At 38.0% G+C, this 17,558-nt stretch overlaps 2 protein-coding genes across 2 annotated transcripts; both read right to left on the bottom strand.

The window, feature by feature from the left end:
* Window positions 1-1,622: 1,622 nt before the first annotated feature.
* On the bottom strand, window positions 1,623-3,720 carry LOC121910898 (tripartite motif-containing protein 16-like). Its single transcript, XM_042432282.1, has one exon. It carries the CDS (start codon window positions 3,347-3,349, stop codon window positions 1,679-1,681), a length of 1,671 nt encoding a protein of 556 aa, XP_042288216.1. The 5' UTR covers window positions 3,350-3,720; the 3' UTR covers window positions 1,623-1,678.
* A 3,604-nt stretch (window positions 3,721-7,324) lies between these two features.
* Window positions 7,325-14,932, bottom strand: LOC121910897 (tripartite motif-containing protein 16-like). The gene is made up of 2 exons (XM_042432281.1): window positions 13,391-14,932; window positions 7,325-7,663 (listed from the first exon to the last, which is right to left on the bottom strand). Exons 1-2 carry the CDS (start codon window positions 14,811-14,813, stop codon window positions 7,410-7,412), a joined length of 1,677 nt encoding a protein of 558 aa, XP_042288215.1. The 5' UTR covers window positions 14,814-14,932; the 3' UTR covers window positions 7,325-7,409.
* Between the last annotated feature and the right edge of the window lie 2,626 nt (window positions 14,933-17,558).

The raw sequence follows: 17,558 nt of genomic DNA, 5'->3' as shown, positions 1-17,558 counted from the left end.
AATGTAGTTGTAAGTAGATAAGGACATTTCAAGTGTTTATTAATGTACAGTATTTGTCAACAATTGTAACTTCTCCTATGAAGACATATTTTATATCTTTACAGCTGTGTTTCATTGTCCATTATCAGTTTATACACCAGCCTCCACGTATGGGTGCCCACAGGAAGACTCATAGTTGTTGATCAATATATTTAGAGCTGCAACTAATCATAATGTTTATTGTTGATTAAGTTTAGTCACTTTAGTGCAGTCATTAGTACGGGGTTTGGTGTGGCCTGTGCTGTTGTCCTCACCTGCACAGATGCCAGTGTGCTCTCTGCACTATTCACAACTATTTAACAAAGTTAACAGAACAAAACTAAATTAGTTTCCCTGATGGTTTTTGTTATTGTTCCATTATTCTGTTTTGGTGCAGAACTGTGAAGAAAGATTAGTGCATTAATTCATGTTCACTATGAATTACATTTCATAGGAAATAATGTTTTTGATAATATTGTTAATAATATGTTTCCATCTCAGACATTTTTTAAGTAATATAAATGAAAATATTCAGGGCACTACTCATAACAATAACAGCGACTAAATCAGCAATTTTATTTCTTAACCCGTGTTGAAATAATTCCAAATGTACTAAAGGGATTTGTTATGGTCAGAAGGAAACACAGTTGGAGAAAAGTCTTAATTGTACACTGCACCTCATGGCCGAATGCCGTCTCAGCCAGTAGGTAAGTTTACAGGAAAACTTGACAAATTTGAATATATGTGTCAAAGTAAGTTAAACAGTTACATACAGACGCTTTGATCTCATTATTTTTTCCAATTTTTCTAGGTCTGTTTTAAAAAAAAAGACACTAAGTCCACAAAAAATGATAAAAACTCTGCTCATTTCTCTGACAATTAGTGAAGAAAGTTGAAAGTTCAGAGACTCACTGAACGTTCTTCTGCTCTAAACATGAACACTGAACTTTGTTGTGTTTCAGGAGGAAAAGTGCCTCAAATAAACTCTCATATTAGTTTCACATTTTCTCCAGAAGCTTTTAATAAGATCCAGAAATGAAGACAAAAGAAAATACTTTGTTCATTGTTGAGAGAAAGAACTTTATTCATGATATAAACCTTCAGTTTGTTCACACATCTAATCAGTAAAGTCTGTTAAATGACTCTTGTTCAATGATTTCATGTTCAGATTCACTTCATCCACACAATCACTTTGTTTAACCCAGAATGTCAGCTATGTACAAGAAAATAATAAATGATCTCCTTATTGATTATTATCAGGATAGTTACAGTTTTATTGTATATTTCTTTATAAAAAGTACAAAGTGGTGAGAACAATATATCTATGATAAAGGAAGGTCTGGTGTTTTCTCAGTGGAGGAGAAACAACAACACACAAATACATCAATACAAACATTAAACTAAGATTTAGAACAAAGAGAAGTTTCAATTTTCATCTGAAGAAATGTCAGTAAAAGTTAAAACATCGTCATGAGCAGTGATAGTCTCCATGGATGAAAACACACAGGAAAAAGTGACATTTAAAGAAATTATTACAAAAAAGTGTTGATAATCCCAGTTTGATTGACAGCTGATCTCTGCAGTTCAGAAACACTGGAGACAAAGAAAATGAAGAAATTCAACACAGAATCTGACACATGAAGTCTGAAATGGTTTCTGTCTATTTGAGTTTACAGAACTCAGCACTGCCTCCATAAGGATTACCAAGCCAAACTCCAGCATAGAGAGGCTGAGTGAATGTGGTCTGGACTCTGTGGAGGAGAGTCATGGTTTCAGAGACGCTGTAGAAGGACAGAATACCTGCTCTGTGATCCAGGTACACTCCTACTCTGGAGGACCGAGGACCTGAGACGGGAGTTGAGATGTTATTGAACAAAAACCTATTACAGTTAGTGTCACAATCTAACGCCCAAGATTTGTCATTTTCTCCAAATCTAATCCCTGCTCTGCTGATATTCTTGTATGCAACTGCTACATAAACTTCTGTCCCGCTCCACTCCACCTCCCAGTAACAACGTCCAGTCAGACTCTCTCTACTCAGGACCTGCCACCAATTAGTGAATCTGTCTGGGTGACTAGAATAAGACTGTTCTTCCCTCATGGATGTTGCTTTTCTGTTCCCCTCAGATAATAACAGCCATGTGTGTGCAGTGTTTGGATCCAGTGTGATTTCATTTGAATATTTTAAGAATCCAGCTCTGGTCTTGGGTTCTGCTTTTGAATTAGACAGTAAAACGTCCACTTCAGTCACTGTCAGTGAGATGTTTGTCCATTTCTCCTTCAGGATGTCCTGTAGTTGATCTCTGAGCTCTGACACAGCTGCTGTCACATCCTCAAAGTATCTCAGAGGACAGATATTGATGCTTGATGAGTCTGTAGGTTCACTGAGTTGTGACAGTGAAGGGTAGTTGTGTAGAAACTGGGTGTGATCCTCTGTGTGTGAGAGCTGCTTCAGTTCAACATCTTTCCTCTTCAGCTCAGTGATCTCCTGCTCCAGCTTCTCCTGAAGCTCTTTGACTCGACTCACTTCAGTTTCCTGCTGGGATCTGATCTGCTGCTTCACATCAGAGCTTCTTTTCTGAATGAGACGGATCAGCTCAGTGAAGATCTTCTCACTGTCCTCCACTGCTTTATCAGCAGAGCGATTGACGGCCTTCAATTCCTGTTGAAGCAGCTTCACATCTTTCTCTCTGTCCTGGATTCTCTGCTGGATTTTCTGTCGACTCACCTCGAGCTCTCTCTGCCTCTCAGTCCTTTCTGCTGCAGCTGAGACTGTGTCGTGACCTTTATGTTCATCCACAGAGCAGAGATAACAGATACTCTGCTGATCAGTACGACAGAACATCTTCATCACCTCATCATGACGAGAGCAGATGTTCTCCTGCAGTGTCTTGGTGGGGTCGACCAGCTTGTGTTTCTTTAATGGAACAACATCATAGTGAGGCTGGAGGTGTTTCTCACAGTAAGAGGCCAGACACACCAGACAGGACTTGAGAGCTTTCAGCTTCCTCCCAGTACAGAAATCACAGGCCACATCTTCAGGTCCAGCATAGCAGTGATCAGCAGGAGCAGCTTGGAGTCCAGTCTTCTTCAGCTGCTCCACTAAAACTGCTAACATGGTGTTTTTCACCAGGACAGGCCTCGGTGTGAAGGTCTGTCTGCACTGAGGGCAGCTGTAGATTTTCTTCTCATCCTCTTCATCCCAGAAGCCTTTAATACAGCTCATGCAGTAACTGTGTCCACAGTGAATAGCCACCGGATCCTTCAGTACATCCAGACAGATAGAACAAGAGAAAGCTTCCCGGTCCAGCTGAACTCCTTGCTGCGCCATTTCAGCTCTCAGTGTCAATGACTGTCTGACTTTCACTTTCTTAGAAATGAAACTAGTTTGAGCTCTGATCTAAACAGCATGTGTCTCTGGAGTGAATGGAGGCTGACAGCTTCCTGCACTTCACCACATGTTGGTTACACCCATCTTCAAACTGTAGATCTAAAGGGGAGGGAACAAGGACAGGTGTGGACAGAGTGGAGCTTGTTGTGTTTGAGAGCAGGAAGAAGAGGGAGGAGTTATCAAGCTGCGATTCATTCCAGGAAGAGGAGCCATTTGAGAGAGATACTGTGTGTTTAACCTTTATTAACAACATATTAACAAAGTATATTCAGAATGAGTTCATATGAATTCCTGAGATTAATCTTTTAAATTTTCCTCATGGCCTTTTTCATTTGTATTATCTCATCATTATTTTTTTTATTATTCTTTACTCTGATTTACTCAACTTTAATCAGTTTCACAGCTGGTTTCACAAACATTACCAAAGCTAAAAATATTTATTTAGTTTACATTAGATTTTAATTAGTCTCATATAATCTCAAGGTAAATAAGTTTAGATTTGGGGGTAAAGCTGGCTGACAGTTAAAGGGACACTTTATCAAACTGAACCAAACAAATGATTGTAAATCACACAAACCAGTTAGGATTACTGCTGGCAAAAAATACAAAACAAAATAAAGAAGGAAAAAACAACTTCTGTCGTGCTAGATATGATTAGTCAAGTTCTTGTCAACTCCTAAAACAAATGTTAGTCAGGCTACATGTTACATGACATCATGTATCTTTGCTATCTAATTATTTTGGTTTAATTTATTAATTCATCATTAATCATCATTCTTCATTATCTGCTTCAGCTTTTACTGTCCTGCTTTCTTTTCTCTTCTTCCTCTTTCTTCTCTTTCTTTTTTCACTCACAGATGGATAATTCATCCTCATTTTACACAGCCGACATGAAGATGATGCACAATGAAATATGAACGTGTAAACCTGGTGTGGATATTAATTTAGTTCAGTTATGTGTTTTCCTGAAACATAAATCATGATACACAATTAACCATCATAATATCTACATCAGCCTGTTATCAATAAAGATGGAAACATTTTACTCAAATAAGAACTCGAGTAAAACATCTCAAATGTCAGATTTCTGTTTCACTGAAGCAGAAACAGTTTTTATGTTATTTTTACTCTTGCTGTGTTACATCACACACATTTGCAGTGACAGGATCAATGATAGGATGGTGCATAGAGTTAGTCTCAAGTTAACTTAGCTGTAAAACACTGAGTCAAGTTTATTCATACAGCTCACATTACATGCACGTCTCAAAGAGCTTTTCATAAAGTGTGTAGCTTATTAAATATCACATGTTTGTATCTTAACACATCACAAACCATATTACATTAACATATGTGAGGTGTGAGAGGTAAACTTTAATGTGACGACATCCAGTTCAAACATGAGACATGTTGGAAGTCTTATTTATAACTTCCTCAATGTTTCTTCTCAACCCAAACACATAAACAGAAACAAGAGAGGTCAACCATTAGATCAAAGTGGCTTTTTTTTTAGAAATAAAGAGAAAAAGAGAAGAAAACTGTGATGAATACAAAAGCGTGAATCCCACAGTCTCCTAGAAATATAAAGTTTTGTTTAGAATACAAGCTGTAAACCTGCTGCAACACTCACAATATAACAGTGGATCATCCAGAATTGTTGTGTTTGGGTTATATCTACAGTGTAAATACTAGAGTATAATCTCAGCTTCTTGTCCAGCTGCCACAGAATCTATGAAACCAAGTCTATATAACCCACTGAGGGCTGCCTTTGTTTATTAAACAGGAAAGTGACTGGGGGGCTTTCCTCAAAGATGATACCAACATGTAAAATTGCTCCAATGTTTACACTATGAAATGCTCATGTGAAAGGGCTTGTTTGTATATTTAAAGCTGCTCTAATCAATATCTGTATATTAATGGATAAAATGACCACGTGTAATGTGAAGGAGGTTGAAGTAACAAACACACAGAGAATTATAAGCTGACTCTGCAGTCCCCCTCAGCTCTTCTGAGTGTTTCAGCTTCTTTCAGCTCATCGTTTCAGTGTTAAAGTCCACAAAGTTACTGTTTTGGTTCTTAACAACGTTGCTTCCAGCCACAGCAGCAACATTCAGCAGCTACAGTCACACATCTTTTACTCAGGAGTTGTTGCAGACCAAAACAGACCTAAAAAGAGAGTGAATGTGGATTTACATTTGTCAAGAGGACAGAAAAATGGCTGCAAATGAATGCTAATGTTGTCTCTTGTCTGCTGGATGAGTAAATAGGCAACTGTTTGGTAACATGTTCACCACATCAACTGTATAAGGTGATAATACTGTATTCTGCCAGTGATGTTTACAGTGTGTTCTGCTGCCCCCAAGTGGTCAAAAAATGTATTAACGCAGATTGAAGAGAAAATCACTTTAACTTCCCTTATTTAACATTTATAATCAGTATATAAACATTTAATAAGTGGTTTATAAAACACCATAATGTAGTTGTAAGTAGATAAGGACATTTCAAGTGTTTATTAATGTACAGTATTTGTCAACAATTGTAACTTCTCCTATGAAGACATATTTTATATCTTTACAGCTGTGTTTCATTGTCCATTATCAGTTTATACACCAGCCTCCACGTATGGGTGCCCACAGGAAGACTCATAGTTGTTGATCAATATATTTAGAGCTGCAACTAATCATAATGTTTATTGTTGATTAAGCTTAGTCACTTTAGTGCAGTCATTAGTATGGGGTTTGGTGTGGCCTGTGCTGTTGTCCTTACCTGCACAGATGCCAGTGTGCTCTCTGCACTATTCACAACTATTTGACAAAGTTAACAGAACAAAACTAAATTAGTTTCCCTGATGGTTTTTGTTATTGTTCCATTATTCTGTTTTGGTGCAGAACTGTGAAGAAAGATTAGTGCATTAATTCATGTTCACTATGAATTACATTTCATAGGAAATAATGTTTTTGATAATATTGTTACCAACATGTTTCCATCTCAGACATTTTGTAAGTGATATAAATGAAAATATTCAGGGCACTACTCATAACAATAACAGCGACTAAATCATCAATTTTATTTCTGAACCCGTGTTGAAATAATTCCAAATGTACTAAAGGGATTTGTTATGGTCAGAAGGAAACACAGTTGGAGAAAAGTCTTAATTGTACACTGCACCTCATGGCCGAATGCCGTCTCAGCCAGTAGGTAAGTTTACAGGAAAACTTGATAAATTTGAATATATGTGTCAAAGTAAGTTAAACAGTTACATACAGACGCTTTGATCTCATTATTTTTTCCAATTTTTCTAGGTCTGTTTTAAAAAAAAGACACTAAGTCCACAAAAAATGATGAAAACTCTGCTCATTTCTCTGACAGTGAAGAAAGTTGAAAGTTCAGAGACTCACTGAAAAACGTTCTTCTGCTCTAAACATGAACACTGAACTTTGTTGTGTTTCAGGAGGAAAAGTGCCTCAAATAAACTCTCATATTAGTTTCACATTTTCTCCAGAAGCTTTTAATAAGATCCAGAAATGAAGACAAAAGAAAATACTTTGTTCATTGTTGAGAGAAAGAACTTTATTCATTATATAAACCTTCAGTTTGTTCACACATCTAATCAGTAAAGTCTGTTAAATGACTCTTGTTCAATGATTTCATGTTCAGATTCACTTCATCCACACAATCACTTTGTTTAACCCAGAATGTCAGCTATGTACAAGAAAATAATGATCTCCTTATTGATTATTATCAGGATAATTACAGTTTTATTGTACATTTCTTTATAAAAATGTACAAAGTGGTGAGAACAAAATATCTATGATAAAGGAAGGTCTGGTGTTTTCTCAGTGGAGGAGAAACAACAACACACAAATACATCAATACAAACATTAAACTAAGATTTAGAACAAAGAGAAGTTTAAATTTTCATCTGAAGAAATGTCAGTAAAAGTTAAAACATTCAAGAAATTCAACACAGAATCTGACACATGAAGTCTGAAATGGTTTCTGTCTATTTTAGTTTACAGAACTCAGCTGAGTCTCCACAAGACTGGCCAAGCCAAACTCCAGCATAGAGAGGCTGAGTGAATGTGGTCTGGACTCTGTGGAGGAGAGTCATGGTTTCAGAGATGCTGTAGAAGGACAGAATACCTGCTCTGTGATCCAGGTACACTCCTACTCTGGAGGACCGAGGACCTGAGACGGGAGTTGAGATGTTGTTGAACCAAAACTTATAACTGTCAGTGTCACAATCTAACGCCCAAGATTTGTCATTGTGTCCAAATCTAATCCCTCTTCTGCTGACATTCTTGTATGCGACTGCTACATAAACATCCGTCCCTTTCCACTCCACCTCCCAGTAACAATGTCCAGTCAGACTCTCTCTACTCAGGACCTGCCAACATCCAGTGAATCTGTCTGGGTGACTCGAATAAGACTGTTTTTCTTTAATGGATGTTGCTTTTCTGTTCCCCTCAGATAATAACAGATTTATGTGTGCAGTGTTTGGATCCAGTGTGATTTCACGTGAATATTTAAAGAATCCAGCTCTGGTCCTGGGTTCTGGTTGTGACAGTAAAACGTCCACTTCAGTCACTGTCAGTGAGATGTTTGTCCATTTCTCCTTCAGGACGTCCTGTAGTTGATCTCTGAGCTCTGACACAGCTGCTGCCACATCCTCAAAGTATCTCAGAGGACGGATATCGATGCTTGATGAGTCTGTAGGTTCACTGAGTTGTGACAGTGAGGGGTAGTTGTGTAGAAACTGGTTGTGATCCTCTGTGTGTGAGAGCTGCTTCAGTTCAGCGTCTTTCCTCTTCAGCTCAGTGATCTCCTGCTCCAGCTTCTCCTGAAGCTCTTTGACTCGACTCACTTCAGTTTCCTGCTGGGATCTGATCTGCTGCTTCACATCAGAGCTTCTTTTCTGGATGAGACGGATCAGCTCAGTGAAGATCTTCTCACTGTCCTCCACTGCTTTATCAGCAGAGCGATTGACGGCCTCCACTTCCTGTTGAAGCAGCTTCACATCTTTCTCTCTGTCCTGGATTCTCTGCTGGATTTTCTGTCGACTCACCTCGAGCTCTCTCTGCCTCTCAGTCCTTTCTGCTGCAGCTGAGACTGTGTCGTGGCCTTTATGTCCATCCACAGAGCAGAGATAACAGATACTCTGCTGATCAGTACGGCAGAACATCTTCATCACCTCATCATGACGAGAGCAGATGTTCTCCTGCAGCGTCTTGGAGGGGTCAACCAGCTTGTGTTTCCTTAATGGAGTGACATCATAGTGAGGCTGGAGGTGTTTCTCACAGTAAGACGCTGGACAATTCAGACAGGACTTGAAGGCTTTCAGCTTCCTCCCAGTGCAGAAATCACAGGCCACATCTTCAGGTTCAGCATAGCAGTGATCAGCAGGAGCAGCTTGGAGTCCAGTCTTCTTCAGCTGCTCCACTAAAACTGCTAACATGGTGCTTTTCACCAGGACAGGCCTCGGTGTGAAGGTCTGTCTGCACTGAGGGCAGCTGTAGATTTTCTTCTCATCCTCTTCATCCCAGAAGCCTTTAATACAGCTCATGCAGTAACTGTGTCCACAGTGAATAGTCACCGGGTCCTTCAGTAGATCCAGACAGATAGAACAAGAGAAAGCTTCCCGGTCCAACTGAACTCCTTGCTGCGACATTTCAGCTCTCAGTGTCAATGACTGTCTGACTTTCACTTTCTTAGAAGTGAAACTAGTTTGAGCTCGGATCTAAACATCATGTGTCTCTGGAGTGAATGGAGGCTGACAGCTTCCTGCACTTCACCACATGTTGGTTACACCCATCTTCAAACTGTAGATCTAAAGGGGAGGGAACAAGGACATGTGTGGACAGAGTGGAGCTTGTCGTGTTTGAGAGCAGGAAGAAGAAGGAGGAGTTATCAAGCTGCGATTCATTCCAGGAAGAGGAGCCGTTTGAGAGAGATACTGTGTGTTTAACCTTTATTAACAGCATATTCACAAAGTATATTCAGAATGAGTTCATATGAATTCATGAAATGAATCTTTTAAATTTTCCTCATGGCCTTATTCATTTGTATTATCTCATCATTATCTTTTTATTATTATTTACTCTGATTTACTCAACTTTAATCAGTTTCACAGCTGGTTTCACAAACATTACCAAAACTAAAAATATTTATTTTGTTTACATTAGATTTTAATTAGTCTCATATAATCTGAAGGTAAATAAGTTTAGATTTGGGGGTAAAGCTGGCTGACAGCTAAAGGGACACTTTGTCAAACTGAACCAAACAAATGAATGTAAATCAAACAAACCAGTTAGGATTACTGCTGGCAAAAAATACAAAACAAAATAAAAAAGGAAAAAAAGATTTCTGTCTTGCTAGATATGATTAGTCAAGTTCTTGTCAACTCCTAAAACAAATGTTAGTCAGGCTACAAGATACATGACATCATTTATCTTTGCTAACTAACTTTTTGGCTTAATTTATTAATTCATCATTAGTCATCATTCTTCATTATCTGCTTCAGTTTTTACTGTTCCGCTTACTTTTCTCTTCTTCCTCTTTCTTCTCTTTCTTTTTTCACTCCCAGATGGATAATTCATCCTCATTTATCAGTAAAGATGGAAACATTTTACTCAAATAAGAACTCGAGTAAATCATCTCAAATGTCAGATTTCTGTTTCACTGAAGCAGAAACAGTTTTTATGTTATTTTTACTCTTGCTGTGTTACATCACACACATTTGCAGTGACAGGATCAATGATAGGATGGTGCATAGAGTTAGTCTCAAGTTAACTTAGCTGTAAAACACTGAGTCAAGTTTATTCATACAGCTCACATTACATGCATGTCTCAAAGAGCTTTTCATAAAGTGTGTATCTTATTAAATATCACATGTTTGTATCTGAACACATCACAAACCATATTACATTAACATATGTGAGGTGTGAGAGGTAAACTTTAATGTGACGACATCCAGTTCAAATGTGAGACATGTTGGAAGTCTTATTTATAACTTCCTCAATGTTTCTTTTCAACCCAAACACATAAACAGAAACAAGAGAGGTCAACCATTAGATCAAAGTGGCTTTTTTTTAGAAATAAAGAGAAAAAGAGAAGAAAACTGTGATGAATACAAAAGCGTGAATCCCACAGTCTCCTAGAAATATAAAGTTTTGTTTAGAATACAAGCTGTAAACCTGCTGCAACACTCACAATATAACAGCGGATCATCCAGAATTGTTGTGTTTGGGTTATATCTACAGGGTAAATCCTGGAGTATAATCTCAGCTTCTTGTCCAGCTGCCACAGAATCTATGAAACCAAGTCTATATAACCCACTGAGGGCTGCCTTTGTTTCTTAAACAGGAAAGTGACTGGGGGGCTTTCCTCAAAGATGAAACCAACATGTAAAATTGCTCCAATGTTTACACTATAAAATGCTCATGTGAAAGGGCTTGTTTGTATATTTAAAGCTGCTCTAATCAATATCTCTATATTAATGGACAAAATGACCACGTGTAATGTGAAGGAGGTTGAAGTAACAAACACACAGAGAAGTATAAGCTGACTCTGCAGTCCCCCTCAGCTCTTCTGAGTGTTTCAGGTTCTTTCAGCTCATTGTTTCAGTGTTAAAGTCCACAAAGTTACTGTTTTGGTTCTTAACAACGTTGCTTCCAGTCACAGCAGCAACATTCAGCAGCTACAGTCACACATCTTTTACTCAGGAGTTGTTGCAGACCAAAACAGACCTAAAGAGAGAGTGAATGTGGATTTACATTTGTCAAGAGGACAGAAAAATGGCTGCAAATGAATGCTAATGTTGTCTCTTGTCTGCTGGAAGAGTAAATAGGCAACTGTTTGGTAACATGTTCACCACATCAACTGTATAAGGTGATAATACTGTATTCTGCCAGTGATATTTACAGTGTGTTCTGCTGCCCCCAAGTGGTCAAAAAATGTATTAACGCAGGTTGAAATAAAAACACTTTAAGTTCCCTTATTTAGCATTTATAGTCAGTATATAAACATTTAATAAGTGGTTTATAAAACACTATAATGTAGTTGTAAGCAGATAAGGACATTTTAAGTGTTTATTAATGTACAGTATTTGTCAACAATTGTAACTTCTCCTATGAAGACATATTTTATATCTTTACAGCTGTGTTTCATTGTCCATTATCAGTTTATACACCAGCCTCCACGTGTGGGTGCCCACAGGAAGACTCATAGTTGTTGATCAATATATTTAGAGCTTCAACTAATCATAATATTGATTGTTGATTAAGCTTAGTCACTTTAGTGCAGTCATTAGTATGGGGTTTGGTGTGGCCTGTGCTGTTGTCCTTACCTGCACAGATGCCAGTGTGCTCTCTGCACTATTCACAACTATTTAACAAAGTTAACAGAACAAAACTAAATTAGTTTCCCTGATGGTTTTTGTTATTGTTCCATTATTCTGTTTTGGTGCAGAACTGTGAAGAAAGATTAGTGCATTAATTCATGTTCACTATGAATTACATTTCATAGGAAATAATGTTTTTGATAATATTGTTACTAACATGTTTCCATCTCAGACATTTTTTAAGTAATATAAATGAAAATATTCAGGGCACTACTCATAACAATAACAGCGACTAAATCATCAATTTTATTTCTGAACCCGTGTTGAAATAATTCCAAATGTACTAAAGGGATTTGTTATGGTCAGAAGGAAACACAGTTGGAGAAAAGTCTTAATTGTACACTGCACCTCATGGCCGAATGCCGTCTCAGCCAGTAGGTAAGTTTACAGGAAAACTTGACAAATTTGAATATATGTGTCAAAGTAAGTTAAACAGTCACATACAGACACTGTGATTTTATTAGTTTTTCCAATTTTTTTTTAGGCCTATTTAAAAAAAAGACAGTAAATCCACAAAAAATAATAAAAACTCTGCTCATTTCTCTGACAATTAGTGAAGAAAGTTGAAAGTTCAGAGACTCACTGAAAAACGTTCTTCTGCTCTAAACATGAACACTGAACTTTTTTGTGTTTCAGGAGGAAAAGTTCCTCAAATAAACTCTCATATTAGTTTCACATTTTCTCCAGAAGCTTTTAATAAGATCCTGAAATGAAGACAAAAGAAAATATTTTGTTCATTGTTGAGAAAAAGAACTTTATTCATTATATAAACCTTCAGTTTGTTCACACATCTAATCAGTAAAGTCTGTTAAATGACTCTTGTTCAATGATTTCATGTTCAGATTCACTTCATCCACACAATCACTTTGTTTAACCCAGAATGTCAGCTATGTACAAGAAAATAATAAATGATCTCCTTATTGATTATTATCAGGATAATTACAGTTTTATTGTATATCTCTTTATAAAAATGTACAAAGTGGTGAGAACAAAATATCTATGATAAAGGAAGGTCTGGTGTTTTCTCAGTGGAGGAGAAACAACAACACACAAATACATCAATACAAACATTAAACTAAGATTTAGAACAAAGAGAAGTTTCAATTTTCATCTGAAGAAATGTCAGTAAAAGTTAAAACATCATCATGAGCAGTGATAGTCTCCATGGATGAAAACACACAGGAAAAAGTGACATTTAAAGAAATTATTACAAAAAGTGTTGATAATCCCAGTTTGATTGACAGCTGATCTCTGCAGTTCAGAAACACTGGAGACAAAGAAAATGAAGAAATTCAACACAGAATCTGACACATGAAGTCTGAAATGGTTTCTGTCTATTTGAGTTTACAGAACTCAGCTGTGTCTCCAAAATAATTAAACCAAACTCCAGCATAGAGAGGCTGAGTGAATGTGGTCTGGACTCTGTGGAGGAGAGTCATGGTTTCAGAGACGCTGTAGAAGGACAGAATACCTGCTCTGTGATCCAGGTACACTCCTACTCTGGAGGAACCAGGACCTGAGACGGGAGTTGAGATGTTGTTGAACCAAAAACCTATAACAGTTAGTGTCACAATGTAATGCCCAAGATTTGTCATTTCGTCCAAATTTACTTTCATTCCCTGCTCTGCTGATATTCTTGTATGCGACTGCTACATAAACTCTTGTCCCGCTCCACTCCACCTCCCAGTAACAACGTCCAGTCAGACTCTCTCTACTCAGGACCTGCCAATGTCCAGTGAATCTGTCTGGGTGACTAGAATAAGACTGTTCTTTCCTCATGAATGTTGCTTTTCTGTTCCCCTCAGATAATAACAGATATGTGCGTGCAGTGTTTGGATCCAGTGTGATTTCATTTGAATGTTTTAAGAATCCAGCTCTGGTCTTGGGTTCTGCTTTTGAATTAGACAGTAAAACGTCCACTTCAGTCACTGTCAGTGAGATGTTTGTCCATTTCTCCTTCAGGATGTCCTGTAGTTGATCTCTGAGCTCTGACACAGCTGCTGTCACATCCTCAAAGTACTTCAGAGGACGGATATTGATGCTTGATGAGTCTGTAGGTTCACTGAGTTGTGACAGTGAGGGGTAGTTGTGTAGAAACTGGTTGTGATCCTCTGTGTGTGAGAGCTGCTTCAGTTCAGCGTCTTTCCTCTTCAGCTCAGTGATCTCCTGCTCCAGCTTCTCCTGAAGCTCTTTGACTCGACTCACTTCAGTTTCCTGCTGGGATCTGATCTGCTGCTTCACATCAGAGCTTCTTTTCTGGATGAGACGGATCAGCTCAGTGAAGATCTTCTCACTGTCCTCCACTGCTTTATCAGCAGAGCGATTGACGGCCTCCACCTCCTGTTGAAGCAGCTTCACATCTTTCTCTCTGTCCTGGATTCTCTGCTGGATTTTCTGTCGACTCACCTCGAGCTCTCTCTGCCTCTCAGTCCTTTCTGCTGCAGCTGAGACTGTGTCGTGGCCTTTATGTTCATCCACAGAGCAGAGATAACAGATACTCTGCTGATCATTACGACAGAACATCTTCATCACCTCATCATGACGAGAGCAGATGTTCTCCTGCAGCGTCTTGGAGGGGTTGACCAGCTTGTGTTTCCTTAATGGAGCGACATCATAGTGAGGCTGGAGGTGTTTCTCACAGTAAGAGGCCGGACAATTCAGACAGGACTTGAAGGCTTTCAGCTTCCTCCCGGTGCAGACATCACAGGCCACATCTTCAGGTCCAGCATAGCAGTGATCAGCAGGAGCAGCTTGGAGTCCAGTCTTCTTCAGCTGCTCCACTAAAACTGCTAACATGGTGTTTTTCACCAGGACAGGCCTCGGTGTGAAGGTCTGTCTGCACTGAGGGCAGCTGTAGATTTTCTTCTCATCCTCTTCATCCCAGAAGCCTTTAATACAGCTCATGCAGTAACTGTGTCCACAGTGAATAGTCACCGGATCCTTCAGTAGATCCAGACAGATAGAACAAGAGAAAGCTTCCCGGTCCAGCTGAACTCCTTGCTGCGCCATTTCAGCTCTCAGTGTCAATGACTGTCTGACTTTCACTTTCTTAGAAATGAAACTAGTTTGAGCTCTGATCTAAACAGCATGTGTCTCTGGAGTGAATGGAGGCTGACAGCTTCCTGCACTTCACCACATGTTGGTTACACCCATCTTCAAACTGTAGATCTAAAGGGGAGGGAACAAGGACAGGTGTGGACAGAGTGGAGCTTGTTGTGTTTGAGAGCAGGAAGAAGAAGGAGGAGTTATCAAGCTGTGATCCATTCCAGGAAGAGGAGCAGTTTGAGAGAGATACTGTGTGTTTAACCTTTATTAACAACATATTAACAAAGTATATTCAGAATAAGTTCATATGAATTCCTGAGATGAATCTTAAATTTTCCTTATGGCCTTATTCATTTGTATTATCTCATCATTATCTTTTTATTATTATTTACTCTGATTTACTCAACTTTAATCAGTTTCACAGCTGGTTTCACAAACATTACCAAAGCTAAAAATATTTATTTAGTTTACATTAGATTTTAATTAGTCTCATATAATCTCAAGGTAAATAAGTTTAGATTTGGGGGTAAAGCTGGCTGACAGCTAAAGGGACACTTTATCAAACTGAACCAAACAAATGATTGTAAATCACACAAACCAGTTAGGATTACTGCTGGCAAAAAATACAAAACAAAATAAAAAAGGAAAAAATAATTTCTGTCGTGCTAGATATGATTAGTCAAGTTCTTGTCAACTCCTAAAACAAATGTTAGTCAGGCTACATGTTACATGACATCATGTATCTTTGCTATCTAATTATTTTGGTTTAATTTATTAATTCATCATTAATCATCATTCTTCATTATCTGCTTCAGTTGTTACTGTCCTGCTTTCTTTTCTCTTCTTCCTCTTTCTTCTCTTTCTTTTTTCACTCCCAGATGGATAATTCATCCTCATTTTACACAGCCGACATAAAGATGATGCACAATGAAATATGAACGTGTAAACCTGGTGTGGATATTAATTTAGTTCAGTTATGTGTTTTCTTGAAACATAAATCATGATACACAATTAACCATCATAATATCTACATCAGCCTGTTATCAATAAAGGTAGAAAAACTTTACTAAAATAAGAACTCGAGTAAATCATCTCAAAAGTCAGATTTCTGTTTCACTGAAGCAGAAACAGTTTTTATGTTATTTTTACTCTTGCTGTGTTACATCACACACATTTGCAGTGACAGGATCAATGATAGGATGGTGCATAGAGTTAGTCTCAAGTTAACTTAGCTGTAAAACACTGAGTCAAGTTTATTCATACAGCTCACATTACATGCACGTCTCAAAGAGCTTTTCATAAAGTGTGTAGCTTATTAAATATCACATGTTTGTATCTGAACACATCACAAACCATATTACATTAACATATGTGAGGTGTGAGAGGTAAACTTTAATGTGACGACATCCAGTTCAAATGTGAGACATGTTGGAAGTCTTATTTGTAACTTCCTCAATGTTACTTCTCAACCCAAACACATAAACAGAAACAAGAGAGGTCAACCATTAGATCAAGGTGGCTTTTTTTTTAGAAATAAAGAGAAAAAGAGAAGAAAACTGTGATGAATACAAAAGCGTGAATCCCACAGTCTCCTAGAAATATAAAGTTTTGTTTAGAATACAAGCTGTAAACCTGCTGCAACACTCACAATATAACAGTGGATCATCCAGAATCGTTGGGTTTGGGTTATATCTACAGTGTAAATACTAGAGTCTAATCTCAGCTTCTTGTCCAGCTGCCACAGAATCTATGAAACCAAGTCTATATAACCCACTGAGGGCTGCCTTTGTTTCTTAAACAGGAAAGTGACTGGGGGGCTTTCCTCAAAGATGAAACCAACATGTAAAATTGCTCCAATGTTTACACTATGAAATGCTCATGTGAAAGGGCTTGTTTGTATATTCAAAGTATGAAGTAACAAACACACAGAGAATTATAAGCTGACTCTGCAGTCCCCCTCAGCTCTTCTGAATGTTTCAGCTTCTTTCAGCTCATTGTTTCAGTGTTAAAGTCCACAAAGTTACTGTTTTGGTTCTTAACAACGTTGCTTCCAGCCACAGCAGCAACATTCAGCAGCTACAGTCACACATCTTTTTCTCAGGAGTTGTTGCAGACCAAAACAGACCTAAAAAGAGAGTGAATGTGGATTTACATTTGTCAAGAGGACAGAAAAATGGCTGCAAATGAATGCTAATGTTGTCTCTTGTCTGCTGGAAGAGTAAATAGGCAACTGTTTGGTAACATGTTCACCACATCAACTGTATAAGGTGATAATACTGTATTCTGCCAGTGATGTTTACAGTGTGTTCTGCTGCCCCCAAGTGGCCAAAAAAATGTATTTACGCAGGTTGAAGAGAAAATCACTTTAAGTTCCCTTATTTAGCATTTATAATCAGTATATAAAAATTTAATAAGTGGTTTATAAAACACTGTAATGTAGTTGTAAGCAGATAAGGACTTTTCAAGTGTTTATTAATATATAGTATTTGTCAACAATTGTAACTTCTCCTATGAAGACATATTTTATATCTTTACAGCTGTGTTTCATTGTCCATTATCAGTTTATACACCAGCCTCCACGTGTGGGTGCCCACAGGAAGACTCATAGTTGTTGATCAATATATTTAGAGCTGCAACTAATCATAATGTTTATTGTTGATTAAGTTTAGTCACTTTAGTGCAGTCATTAGTATGGGGTTTGGTGTGGCC

Source organism: Thunnus maccoyii, chromosome 13, assembly GCF_910596095.1.
Source record: "Thunnus maccoyii chromosome 13, fThuMac1.1, whole genome shotgun sequence".
Classification (NCBI taxonomy): domain Eukaryota; kingdom Metazoa; phylum Chordata; class Actinopteri; order Scombriformes; family Scombridae; genus Thunnus; species Thunnus maccoyii.
The sequence above is the reverse complement of the archived record's forward strand: the minus strand, read 5'-3'. Positions and strand labels throughout refer to the sequence as shown.

Bases quoted from the DNA above. Each gene is read 5' to 3' on its own strand.
- LOC121910898 (XM_042432282.1), bottom strand. From the start codon at position 3,349: ATGGCGCAGCAAGGAGTTCAGCTGGACCGGGAAGCTTTCTCTTGTTCT.
- LOC121910897 (XM_042432281.1), bottom strand. From the start codon at position 14,813: ATGGCGCAGCAAGGAGTTCAGCTGGACCGGGAAGCTTTCTCTTGTTCT. The intron at 7,664-13,390 runs CTTGGGCATTAC...ACAATGACAAAT, and splicing joins ATTTGGACGAAATGACAAAT to CTTGGGCGTTAGATTGTGAC.